This window comes from Psammomys obesus, unplaced genomic scaffold (assembly GCF_907164565.1).
Source record: "Psammomys obesus unplaced genomic scaffold, mPsaObe1.curated_primary_1811, whole genome shotgun sequence".
Classification (NCBI taxonomy): Eukaryota; Metazoa; Chordata; class Mammalia; order Rodentia; family Muridae; genus Psammomys; species Psammomys obesus.
Window position 1 is genome coordinate 12,118,850 of NW_026592666.1, and position 13,457 is coordinate 12,132,306.

The 13,457-nt window shown below is 50.0% G+C and overlaps 1 protein-coding gene across 3 annotated transcripts in view; it reads right to left on the bottom strand.

The window, feature by feature from the left end:
• Positions 1-26: 26 nt before the first annotated feature.
• The window catches only part of Kcnj6 (potassium inwardly rectifying channel subfamily J member 6), a 224,706-nt gene continuing 211,275 nt past the window's right edge, over positions 27-13,457 (bottom strand). For 2 of the 3 annotated variants that reach the window (XM_055614869.1, XM_055614871.1), the window contains one exon: positions 8,912-12,880. In XM_055614869.1, coding sequence (XP_055470844.1) covers positions 12,555-12,880 — 326 coding nt within the window. In that variant the 3' untranslated portion in view covers positions 8,912-12,554. Of the gene's footprint in view, positions 592-8,911; positions 12,881-13,457 lie in introns of those variants that run through there. The other variant, XM_055614870.1, reaches the window with a different exon arrangement.

The following is a 13,457-nucleotide window of genomic DNA, read 5'->3' on the forward strand; positions in this document are numbered from 1 at the left end:
CACACACACACACACACACACACACACACACACACACACACACACACTCAGAGAGCGGGAGAGCGCAGGGGCATCATGGCGGCTCCACGGCCAGGAGAAGCGCACCAAAGGGTGTCTCCACACTCCTCCTCGTGGAAGAAGCAGAGAGACTGATGGACACACACTGTCTGGGAAACGGACGTTAGAGGAAGTGGCTAACCTAAGGGCCTCTGGGGTTTATTCTTATCTGTGAGTGTGGGTGCCCGCATGAGCCCACGTGCACGCATGCAGTCGCCATGGAAGCCAGAAGGAGGCTCCAGGTCCCTTGGAACTGGAGGTGGAGGAGATGGGAGCCACAGTGTGTGCTGGGAGCTGAAGCAGGCCCTCTGCAAGAACAAGCACTCCTAGCCGCTGAGTGATCTCTCCAGCCCCGACTTTAAGTAAATTATTGATGACCTTCCCAACCAGAAAGCACTAGGTCCAGATGGGTTCATTCTGGGTGAATTCTTCCAAGTGGTTAAGGAGGAAAATGTATCAGTTCTCTGTAATCTCTCTCAGAAGATGTAATTAGAAGAGACGCTTCTCAGTCCACACTAGGAGTGCAGCGTCACCCTAAGAATAAACGAGAAGATACTTCAGTAAATGAAAACTGCAAAGCCATAGCTCCCACGAACAAAGACCAAAGGCCTCAACAGCAAACCACTTGCAACTTGAACCTAACAATGCGTGCAAAGAATTATATACCACGACCAAGTGGGATTTATACCTGATAAGAAAATCAGTTCAACATGCAAAAGTGAATTCCTATAATCCATATCATGGGTAGAGCAATAAAAATTATATATGATAATATTGGTAGCTATAGGAGAAGAATTTGATAAAACCCAAACAGCCATTCATGATAAAAGTCCTCAGTAAGTATCACATAGTTGAAATCACACAGTATTATGTTCTTTTAAGATTTTTCTTAACTTAATAATTTGTCCTTTAAGGTTCTTCTATGTTGTTCCATGATTTTATGGGTTGTCTCAGTTTTGAAATGCTTCATTGTTTAGATATATGTTCATTTATTCATTTGTCACACCAGGACATTTTGGCCTTGATTTCAGTTATTAATAAAACTGTTATAAACAGTAAAAGCTTCTCCATAAGGTAGGAATAGAGAGACATTTCTTGAACTAGGGGAGCAGTATTCAAAACTTTCTTTTGGTTAATTTTTGTCAGACCTGGAACAGGAACCTTTGCTTTTTAATATGATTCTAGAAGTCAGATGATGCAACAAGACAAGAAAAGTTAATAAAAGATATACAGATTAAAAGGGAAGAAAAAAGTTATCATTTATAGATGACATGCCAACATCTAAAAAAAAAATCAACAAAATAACAAACAAACAACTCAAGCTTTTTTTTTTTTTTTCTTTTCCTGAGGCAGGGTTTTTCTGTGTAGCCCTGGCTGGCCTTGAACTCATATGCATCCATCTGTCTCTGACTCCTGTGTTCTGGAAATAAAGGCATGTGCACTATGCTTAGTAAAACCAATATTTAAAAAAATGTATAAAGATTTTGGACACTAATTAGTATACAAAACCCAACTGCTTTCATATATGCCAGCAATGAGCAATTAGAATCTGAAATATAAAGGGCATTTAAATTAGCATCCCTGAAAAATGAAATGCTTGGGTACAAGTCTCATAAAGTATGTATAGGAGCTTCATGAGGAAAACTATAAAAGGTGAAAGATAGTGAAGGACTAAATAAATGGACATCCCTGCTCGTGGGAAGAAGAAGCAGCTTGGTCAAGTACTTTCTCTCCTCGACTTGATCTTTAGAGTTACTATGATACCAATTCAAAGAAAAGCAGGTAACCTTTTTGTGGATATCCACCTGCTAAAGTTTAAAAGAGAAACAAAAGGTCCAGAATAGACCAAGTCTACCATTCAATATTGAAGAAGCCGTGTGAGGACAGAGGGCTGGCTCAGCCAAAAGCCAAGACTTCCTACCATTATATCAATGGACTGTGTGGTAAGAAGAAAAGAGCAGGTGGACAGAAGGGTGAGACCAGAAAGCACAGACACAGGCAGCATAAGCTGAGTGGTCGCCCTGGGCAGGACAGAACGGCAAAGGCTGCCACTTCAGCAAAAGGTAGGAGCTATTAGACTAGGAACAAGACGAAAAGAATCCGCACACCAACCCCACAGCAGTCACGAAGCTGTGACCATTCAAAGCCACTGTGGGTCTGGGACAGGTACAATGACAACGCTCCCAGGAGACAGGACAGAGTCTGGATGGATCTGGAGATGATGATGGCATCATAGATGCAGCTCCAAAGGCTCCCTCCTCGAGGGACGACTGCCAGGATGGAATTCACTGAAATGAGTGTCTTCTGCAGAGCAAAAGACAGTCTCCGAGAACGGCCCGTGTGGAGAAAGCGTTTTCAAAAGATGAAGCTAATAAGAACAAGGATCCAAAATATGCAAAGAGCCTTTGCAGTTCAAGAATAGGAAACTGAACAACCTACCTACAGAGTGGACAAAAGATTGGGTCAGAGACGCTCCAGCCTGATTTGCAGGCAGACAGGAAGTGTCTGGGAAGGTGTTCAATGCCGTGGGGAAGTGCATGACACACAGCCATAGCATGACCATGCCACACCCACCAGAGGGCACAACTCCAAAACTGATGCCCGACTACCTGATTACCCAACAGAGGTAATGGGGGGGGCGGGGGGGGGGGAAGGGGTGCTTGCTGCTTACTTTCCTCAGAACTGAAAGTGTCTCTAAGAAAATAGAACCTGTCACTCAAGAAAGAAATTTTGAGACAGGCTCACATGAAGCTCCCTGGGAGAGGCCGAGCCAGCACCCTGGTGAGGGGTGGGCCGGCCTGTGTGTGAGTCAGCTGTGTGTGTAAGAGCACTTAAGAGCTAGAGCCACAGTGGTGACAGGAGAGGGCGCTTCTCATTCAGCTTTCGTCCTCCAGAAATCTCTTTTGGGTTTTACTTCTATTATTTTTTTCGTGTGCGTGTGTGTCTGTGTGTGTGTCTGTCTGTGTCTGTGTACGTCTGTGTGTGTGTGTCTGTCTGTGTCTGTGTATGTCTGTGTGTGTGTCTGTCTATGTGTGTGTGTGTGTGTGTGTGTGTGTGTGCGCACGCGCGTGTGAGGCTGTGGGTATGTGAGCTCAGGTGCACTGGCTTGGGTGGCTCAGCACTGTCCCCCGGAGCTGGAGTTACCGGTGTGGTGACATGGCTGACTTGGGGGCTGGCACCCCTGCAGGAGCCGAGAGGCCCCTGCTGCTGAGCCAGCGCGCAGCCCCAGTCTTCTGGAAACGCGTGTCCTCGTCTATACCTGACTGGGAGGTGTAAGGACTTGGTGGGTGTGTGCGCGAGTGAGCACACAGGCGTGTTTAAGAGCGGCTGCTTTAGAGTTCCAATGTCAGTTATGAAGGTGTGGGGTCCCCCCCGCACTCGGGGATCCTTTGCTCCTGAAGAACGGGGTGGGGGTGGAGGGGGCAGAAGTTGCAAATGGGAGGGTTGTGTGGGCACACAGAGTCTCGCTGCTGCTGGGACAGAACTAGGAGCCAAACGGGAGCAAGTCCTGCAGCGTGGCCTGGGGTTGTGGAGAAGAGGCTCATCCATCCGCCAGCGGATTCAGCAAGCCCGGGGCCGGGGGCTGAGCACAGCGGTGTGGCCGAGCAGCCGAGACGTGGAACAGGCGTCTCTCTGTGTGAGCAGGCCCTCGCCCACAGCAACCTCAGCTCAGGCACCCCGGCATGCCCGTCTCCTCCCTCCGCCCTGTGCCCTCTGCTGCAGCGCTGTCCCTGTCCTGTGCCCTCTGCTGCAGCCCTGTCCCTGCCCTGTGCCCTCTGCTGCAGCCCTGTCCCTGCCCTGTGCCCTCTGCTGCAGCCCTGTCCCTGCCCTGTGCCCTCTGCTGCAGCACTGTCCCTGTCCAGCTGGCTCTAGCCCGGGTCTGACGTGCTGAACACGCCAGTGCCTTCTGCTTTGGTAGGGAGCTTTTTCCCAGGTTCAAAGCCAGATGGAAATGGCAAGCTCAAGAGGAAACAGAATTCTGTGAGCTCTGACTGCCTTTCTTTAACTTGAAATAAGACTTCCAATAATAAAATGTAAGTCAAATTTATTTTTCTCTTTTTTTTTTTTTTTGAAATAAGGTCTCTGTCAGGCTGGCCTTGAACCCCCTATGGAATTAAGGTTGACCTTGAACCCCTGATCTTCCTCTGTCCACCTCCTTGGGAATAAAAGGATTCTTATGGCTTGTTATTGAACCATTATCTGTTTTTGGCCACTCTTAATTTGGCAAACAGTTTACTTATTAAGAAAAATGGCAATTTCTTGGACATTTGTCACACTGGACACTGTCGATGTAGTTTCTGGAGTTTTAGAAAGACAAGTGTGATTGTGTGCCTGCAGGCACACTGTGTGTGCAGTCGTGTGCGTGTCTGTTGTGTGTGTGGATGTGGGTCAGGCGAGCACACGCTTGCTGGGCTACTCTCTTCTCTCTGGGTTCCCTCCGCTGCCTGCAGGCGGCTCAGCCCTCAGAGCTCCCGCCCCTGGGACCTCCTCTAAGCCTCCTCCAGCCTGTGCAGCAGTGGTCCATGCTCACAGATGGAGGGTTGCCATGGCAGCAGCTGAGTACCACCTCCTTGGTGACAGCCATCAGAGTGCTCCCCCGAGCACAGTTTGTACAGACTGTGGGCGGAGAGGAGAGCGCTCCGCCAGCGCAGGCGCATGCTTGGGCCACTCCAGAGCCTGTGGGCGTGCGCTCCCCGCTGGCGCTGATTTTAGAGGGGTGTGCTGAGCTCAAGAAAGCGCTCACCCAGGACCCTCCTGGGAAAGAGAGCATCATGGTTGTGAAGGATGGGAAGACAGAGAGACCCAACCTGGCAAGCCCAGCTGTGCCTTCAGCACGAGACCTCACTCGACCTGGTCGCTTGCTGGACTGGGCTCAGAGATGTGCAGACACCCATGCACGCTCGAGGCGTCTCACGGCGTCTCATGGCAAAGTGTTCTAGGCATTTGCTCCCAGGCATCAGACTCCAGTGAAGTCAGGCAGAGAGTCAGTGGTGGATGGGGCTCACACGGGGCGCTGCTCAAGGATGACAGCAAGAGCTGACCTTTGGCAGCTCTGTTAGGGAAAGTGTGTGGATGCTTTGACCTCCTTGGGGTTCACATCAGCTGCAGGGCACGTTCCAGTGGGGCAGCTCTGAGGCTTGCCTAACAGAGGAGACAGGATCAACTACCCAGAAAGGTGACCGATATCCTGTAACTTCCTGTGCTCGCAGCAGTGTGAGGTCTCTAAGTGACTGACTTCCTCTCCTCACAGGAGTGTGAGGTCTCTAAGTGACTGACTTCCTGTGCTCACAGCAGTGTGAGGTCTCTAAGTGACTGACTTCCTGTCCTCACAGGAGTGTGAGTTCTCTAAGTGACTGACTTCCTGTGCTCACAGCAGTGTGAGGCTCTAAGTGACTGACTTCCTGTGCTCGCAGCAGTGTGAGGTCTCTAAGTGACTGACTTCCTGTCCTCACCGCAGTGTGAGGTCTCTAAATGAGAATTTCTCAGGTGTGAAGAATTTGGTGTCTAATGAAAAAAGAAACACAAACATTAGTGCTAACACTGATAACAATCACTCTGGAGAAATCAGAACTTCCGGGGAGTCCCTTCAACTCTCTCCACTCGCTTTAGTGGTTTATTGGATTTACATGTGGGTGGGCTCCCGGTTCCTAACAGATTCCAAAGGTCTAAATTCACTCCTGACCCGGGAAGTGCTCTGCAGAGCTGAGAATGCCTCCCATGTACTCTTGAAATTCAGCGTCCTCAGAAGACACATCTACGTGTAAGAAGCGGCCCCTCCTCGGGACACTCATTCAGGGAGGCCTCAGCGGGTTGGCATGGGGGGGCCTGTGGACTGCCCAGCCCAGCACGGGCGGTGTCGCTCATGTCCCTCTCACAGGCAGGGGCACCGAGAGAGCTATGACGGTCTGAGGGGGTGCCCTTCCTTCTCTGAGAACACTGATGGAGACCGGGAGGGGCCGGCTGCACGGCTGGCTGGAATCGGGGGCGCTGGCCCCAGCTGGCCCGTTACTTGTGTTTTATGACTGCATCTAGCACTGGAAAGCTCTGAAGGGCCTTGCGCCTCCCTTCGGGTCTGATCTCAGACTCCTGGAGTCTTGGGGGCCTCGTGCTCCTTTGGATGGACACACTGAGCACTGTTTGGGTTTTAGAAGCTCTGGCGGTCGCCATGTTTATCTTGCTCGTGCTTGTCGGCAGCAGGCATTTACACTGCCTGAGCACAACAGCCCCTCGTGTTCTTAGAAAGATCGCCGCGTTGACATCGCAGTTTTGGTGGTGAGTGCTCATACAGTGGGCCCTGAGCCCCGGTCTGGGGATGGGCAGTTATATGCAGGAACCTGTGTGCCTCTGAACCTGAGACCTGCTGGCTCTGTGGCTACCATTTCTGCCAACCACACGCACTTCAGGAGCCACAGCTAGGGGCAGGGGCTCTAAAAACATCACAGATGCATTTCATCCAAGCCTCCGGGCTCCACCAGCAGGCGGCCACCGAGAGCCTGGCTTCCCCCCCCTGTGGGCTGCCCCACGGACCCTGGCGCCTGAGGCTTTCTTCGCTAAGGCAACGAGGCCAGGCAGACCTTTGGCTCCTTTTACGATTATTTCTGTTTCATGTGTTGGACTTGGAGGCTGTGTGACCTCGTCACTTCTTGCCAGAGGCTGAGGAGTCAGAGGCCTGTGCACCGTCTGTGGCAGACACCGTCACGCACGCAGCCTGGGATGTGCGTCTATCATTGTCAACAGCGCAACGTACAAAAACGTCACCAAGTCTTTCCTCTCCCACCTAATTTCCTGGAAAACATTCGTAAGACACACACACACACACACACACACACACACACTCTCTCTCTCTCTCTCTCTCTCTCTCTCTCAAATAGAACTGTTAAGATAAAGACCCAAATTTGGCTGACTGAGAAATGGTTCCTTAGAACAAAAGTAAATCAAATCTGTGACTCTAAACAGTGCCACATCTAAAACTCCACGGCCGAGATTTGGTCTGTTTTGTCTTTGCCGACAGCCTCGTCCCCCCCGTCTGCTTCCCCCCAGCTCACAGAGACCTCGAGTTCCCAGAGCACAGCCCATCAGTGTGTTGGACCTGAGGGCGGCTCGGGCCTCCCACCACACAGCTCAGCCGTCTAGAGGGAGCAGCAAGCGTGTGGGGCGGGTGTGCACTGGGCGCTCCTCCACGCCTCAGCCCCGAGATGGAGTGCACACCCGGTCTGCAGCCCCCAAAGGCCGTGGGCGCAGAGAAGCCACGTCCAGCTGACGGGCCGGGCCCCTCCACTGCTGTACAGCGCATAATGAGGAGTTTTACTCCAGCTCGGTGGGCGCCGAGGCCCAGAGGCGAGGGAGGGAAGGAAATGCCGCACTCTGGGAGCCGCCGGCTCGAGATCTACCCTCAAACACAGCATGTTTTCCTGGAGCAGCTCTGCGCATGACTCCAGGAGATTCCGGCTGGGAAAGGAGGTCTTCTCTGACCTTCCCAGAAGCCTGTGAGGGTAGTTTAACCCTGACAGCCCCGCCCCACAGGGTGGCTAATTAACAGCCCCGCCCCCACACAGTGGCAGTATTATGTAGCAATAGCACACACGTTTGCCAGCCAGGCAGTCCTCTTGTGCTCGCTCAGCTCCGCTAGCAGAGTCGGCAGCCATAGGCTACGCGTGCACAGACGTGTGCTGCGTTCCAGTCAAACTATGTACGCACCAAGATTTGAACTGTCATTATCTCTTGAGACAGGGTCTCTTGTAGCTCAGGCTAATCCCAAACTCTGTACGCTGCTGAGGATGACCTCGAACTTCTGACCTACCTGCCCCCACTTCTGAAATGCTATACTAGGTGTGTGCTTACTATGCAGTGCTGGGGCCAAACCTGGGGCTTTCTACCAACCAAGTTCCATTCTGGGCTCCCGAGATTTGAATCCTCTATGTCCCCAAGTCTTCTCGATTTGTTTTCCTCCCAAGTGTTTATAAATGTAAAAATTAGTGTCGGCACATTAGACTCTCTTAGCAGGCTGGTGTGCCAAACATTTTCATAATAAAAACATCCCGTGCTGACAGCCTTGTGACCTGGATTTGGGACTAGGATCTGGAGCTTTGTCGAGGCCAATTTGCCCAAACTCGACACCTCCTATTGTAAAGATGCCGACCATAGTGCTGAGCCTCTCCTGGTGGCCTAGAGCACCCCAAGATGACTGGGGGAGTGTTCTGAGTTTACAGTGGCAGGTGAAAGCCTGTTTGATTGTTACGTCTGCACAGTCAAAGCTGCACATCTTGTCCGAACCTCAGCAGCCTCCGACAGTCTCAGGGTCTACAGAACCTTCTGAATCAACAGTCCCCCCTGAAAGGCTGTGGGCGCACACATTGGGAAGAGGGATGCTTTATTCTAAAGTAAAAGGTAACAGTTTCTTAAGTGCAGTTTGGACATAAAGTCTAACTCAAGAAAATGTTACTTGAGTCTGCTGTAGTATCAATCAATCTGTTATGTAAATGTTGCTATGTTTTTCAGCTTTGTGGCTACCCATTGAAATAGAGTCACAGAAGTGACATTGTGTAAGGCTGGTCGCTGTATGGGTCTGAAGTCAGGAAAGGAAATGAAAACTTGACTCTTGGGAAGTCTCTCAGAGGTGAGTGACTATGTTTTCACGGCTTCAGCTAAAGGATCTGGCATCTTCCCAGTGTGCTCACGGATCTTCAAAGGAAATGAAAACTTGACTCTTGGGAAGTCTCTCAGAGGTGAGTGACTATGTTTTCACGGCTTCAGCTAAAGGATCTGGCATCTTCCCAGTGTGCTCACGGATCTTCAAAGCGTCTGCACACTCCATCTTGCACACCTCAGTCAGTCTCCAAACACTCCAAGATACCATTTTAAATCCAAACAGAAAAGCAACAGGTAGGGGAAGAAAGCAAGAAACTTGAACTCTGGGCTTTAAAATGAAGCCATAATTAAACTTTAAATTAGCGTATAATGAAAAAAACAGGCACATCAGAGTCCTATTTTGGTTAATTAAACCTGTAAGAGAAAAAAGTTGTGCTTACGAAATAGGTCAACACTTTGATACAGTTCTTTTAGGGAACTAATTAAATCAGTGAGTCTAGACCTAGAGAGAACAGAGAGGGGCAGAGAGAAAGGGAGTAGAGGAGAAGAGACTTCAACCTCGTGGACACGGAGTCACGACCCCACCCCAACACGATATTTAGAAGGAGCTGGAGGGGATGAGCCAATTCTAACCAGTTAACACGGGCATGCCGTGTGCCCAGGAGACCCAGGGTAAACAGCTGTAGCAATCACACGAAACCAGTGTGTAAATAAATGAACAGATGCTCTTCCTACCAGGGAGCCAGTGAGGGAGTGGGTATCAGTTGAACAAGGACTGTGAGGCTCTTTTCAGCTCCACCCTTCCAGACAAACCTTCTCTTTCCTCACAGAGCTAATGTGCTCTTGGGATCAACCATAGTGACTGTCACCCTTGAGTTAGAGGTTCTTATCTGGCCCATGGATCCCACTGTGCTTTATGGGAAAGATGACTCAGAGACACCACACAAGCAGCCCAAAACATCAAAGAGAGAGGGAAGAGGAGGGGGAGAAAGAGAGAGGGGGAGAAGGGGGAGAGAGACAGAGACAGAGAGAGATGCAGAGAGACAGAAACAGAGAGATGCAGAGGGAAACAGAGAGAGGCGGAGAGACACAGAGAGAGAATCAGAGAGATGCAGAGGAAACACAGAGAGACGGAGAGACGGAGAGACGGAGAGACGGAGATCTCTCCCCAGCGGTTATGGGTCTCGGTGTGCTAATGGGCTTATGTAGTTGCACTTGCTCCCCTGGTGGAGATGCCGTGGAGGGAGGGGCTAGAAAGGAGGCATGGGGGGGGGCTCCTTTGCTGAGTTACCTTAATGAAAAACCCCATTGACTACTTGCTGATTAGAAAATTCAGACATAAGACCTTTCAAATTTTAACAGTTGACACAAAATACACTGTTAAACCATTTTCTCAGGAACTGTAGAAAAATAGACGTGTTTGATAAGGACATTCTAATAAAAGGTCCTTTAGGAATGCCTTCCTTTAAAGGTTTTGAGCTCATGTAACAAACAGGCTTTTAGTTTTGCTCACATCACCGACCACAGTGACATGGAGAACAGAAAGTCAGGGGTCAGAGAGGACCTCAGAGCACCCTGTTGAGGTCACAACATGGCTGTGGGAGTGACACAGGTGCCGGCCAGACCTATTGTCCAGCTGAAGAGCAGGCAGGAAGCCACCAACTTCAGAGCTGCTCTTTCCACCCATCAACGGACATCTTTTGTCCTGTAAGCCTCAGTAATAGATTTAAAAAGGCCGAGTGAGTCTTCAAGAGCTAAGTGAGCAGGTAATTCGCAGGCCTTCTCCATCTTGTTCTGTGTTACACACCCTGCCCTGGGCTGCTGCAGCATGGTGCCCCAAAGCAGGGTGTCTTTCATAAGGCTAAAACAAGGTCAGGCCATGAGACCTCCTGGAGCCTCTGGGAACTGTGTCAGGCCCTCCTCTTCCATCTCCTGCTAAGAGTGCAGGGAGTGAGTGCAAGGCTCCCCTGGTAAATAGCCAAAGCCAAAAGGGAATGCTGCAGGCAAGGAAGGGCTACAGCCAACAGCTTTGTTCTCCAGAATCAGCGGCAAGAATTGGTTGTCTGCGTGGCAAGATCTCTGCGGAGGGAGAGGAGAGACCCAGGTGTTGGATGGAGGAGCCACTTCCCATATTCCTGGGGCATCTCTCTTATAGACAAGGTCCCTGGACTACAGCAAAGTCCTGTGCAGTCTGGTCAGGGGCCGCAAGAGAAACAGGGGAAGAGCTAGTTTGACCTCTTTGACTTTGATGGTGCAGAGTCTCAAACTGAGCACATCTGCAGGGGCTGAAATAAACTGAGATCCATTTGATGCATACTTCTGGTGGGCAATGGTGTTAAAGAACAGTTTGTAAATGCAAAATCAACGAGAAACATCGGCTACAGTGCAAAATCTCCACCTGCCCCTAGGTCTCACTGAAGAGTCTCTCTCCAGTCTTATTTTTCACTTCCTTTTGAATTTAGATTATTACACGTGCTGCCTGCCTTCCTTCGTTTGTTCCTTCCCTCCTTCTTTCAAGATTAAAATGAGATAGAGAGAGCTGTTTGACTGTTGTTGACATTTGTGCTCTTGACTGAGAGACATGTGCATTAGATTTTCAAACAGTGTCTCACTCCCACATTCTGGAGAGATTTGTCAGTTGCCACAAAGACTGTTATCTACACTTTGTACACCAAATTCTGGTCATTTCATGATAAATAACAGCAATGATGACAGAAGATAAAAAAAGAAATCCCAGTGTAAGAAATGGTAAGGATAGGCCCTTAGGGTCAGGGCTGCCAGATGGAGAGAGGGGCCGGAAGCCGGTGGAGTGAGCCTGTCATTTCACCCACTGTATGCCTTCCTGGAAGCCATGGCTTCCCCCCAAGGGTTGTTCTGTCACTCGACAGCTCTCATGAAAAGGCCATAGTTTCTCATGATTAGATAGAAGAGCAATCAATGGTTCAACAGAAAGGTTTCTTAAATTGCTCTACTCCAAGTTCACGAGAAGTGTCCTGTGGGGCTGTGCCAGAGGCCTGGTGCTGGTCCCTCCCAGGCTGGCCAGAGAGACCCTTATTATCTAGAAACAAATGACACCGATTTTGTAAATATGTCACAGTATATCAGGGTTTTGGATAGTAGATCTTGCCATGTGTTAGACCTCCAGACTGTCCCCAGACCTATGGCTTGTTAGAGTCAAGAGAAGAATGACAAGGGAACAGAGAGGTACCCCCAGCAACGGTCCATTTCGGGGCTCGAACAAAGGCCATGCATGCAGAGGGCCATCTGTCAAGGGGGTCAAAATAATCAGAAGACTCAGATATCAAAGCAGAAATGCTACTGTACATTGGGAGTCTTTTTTCTTCCTATTTCTAAAGTTATTATCTAAAGCTACATGAATGATACATCTATGTACATTATTAGGAGTTCTGCTCCACAGTGCTTCTGTGCATGCTGGGTTTGTCACTAACCGCCAAAAAGAAAATAATTCCATAGGGCAGATCTATGTACAGTGTTCTGTCCTTAGCTCACCTGGGTCCCATATCGTCAGTGTCTGTGTGGATGAGCACTTGTGCTCTGTAAAACTGGCGGCTGTTCTCTGACCTATGGTGGTGCTTTGTGACACTGACAGCTCTTCTGAGTGATTTGTATTGAACAGTAGAGTAAGTAGCTCAGTCTCTCCCGTGGGTGGAGACCAGGCTTGGGCACAAAGAAGGTCCCTTGTACCTTAACTAGATTCCTGTCTGCTTATCCACCTGAACATCTGAGAGAGGGCAGGTAGGTATTTTACACCTTAAAGATTTGTTTTCTGGAAATGCCAAAATTAAATGCAAACAAATCAAGATCAAAGTAAGAGACAGAAAGGAAGGGAAATGAGAGACAGGGATGGGTCATGTCTGAGGGGGAGGGGAAGGCTGGCCCAGCTGGGCCTACACTTTGGATTCATTTTCTAGGTTTGCCACGTCACCATTCCTCTCCGTTTGCTCTTCCGGGTTCTTCTCCTCCTCTTCCGTCTCCAGTTCTGCATGCTGGTTCAGTTTGCTGGACACAGACCAGCTCAGGGGCAGTTCTGCCCTGTTGGCCAGCTCGGCCAGCTCTTTGGCACTGAGGGACGGGGTGCTGGTCTCATAGGTCTCATGGAAGCTGTTGTAGTCCACTTCGTAGAATCCGTCTTCCAGCGTGAGGACTGGGGTGAACCGGTAACCCCACAGGATCTCACTGGTGACGTAGGAGCTCCGAGCCTGGCATGTCATTCCTGTAGAGAGGAGAAAACCGGCTTTAGGATGCGTGCTTAGGCTTCCCAAGGCCAAGGGGACTTGGGGACTTGAGCTGAGCAGGGCTATAATGTGCAGGCATTTCTGCTCTCCTGTGGCCTGCACGAGAGGGTGACAGCGTGGAGCTGTCTGTCACATTGAAGACACATGCCATGAGATTCCAGGACTTCCTGAAACTCATTTCACCCCAATCCCATGTATGACTGACTCCATAAAGTTGTCACTTGACTGCCTTACACACGCTCACATAGACGTTAATAAACTCTTAACTTCTTAAAGTGCAGAGAGTAAGTGACGAGAGTGTTCAGCCACAAAAGGGATGTCTATCTCACACTCCCTCTCTCCAACGCTCAGAGACTACTTCAGAAGAGGTGGCAGAATGATTGCAAGAGCCCAAGGTTCAGGGACAACTGGGACAGAATCTCCTGGACATGAGAGGACGGTCACAGCAGCCTGGCTGCCTGCACACTATCGAGGTTAGCATCCTAGCACAGAGTCGGAGGGGCTCGTGAGCTTTCACCCTGACTGAGGGGTCAGGGACAGTTGATGGCCTGGGTG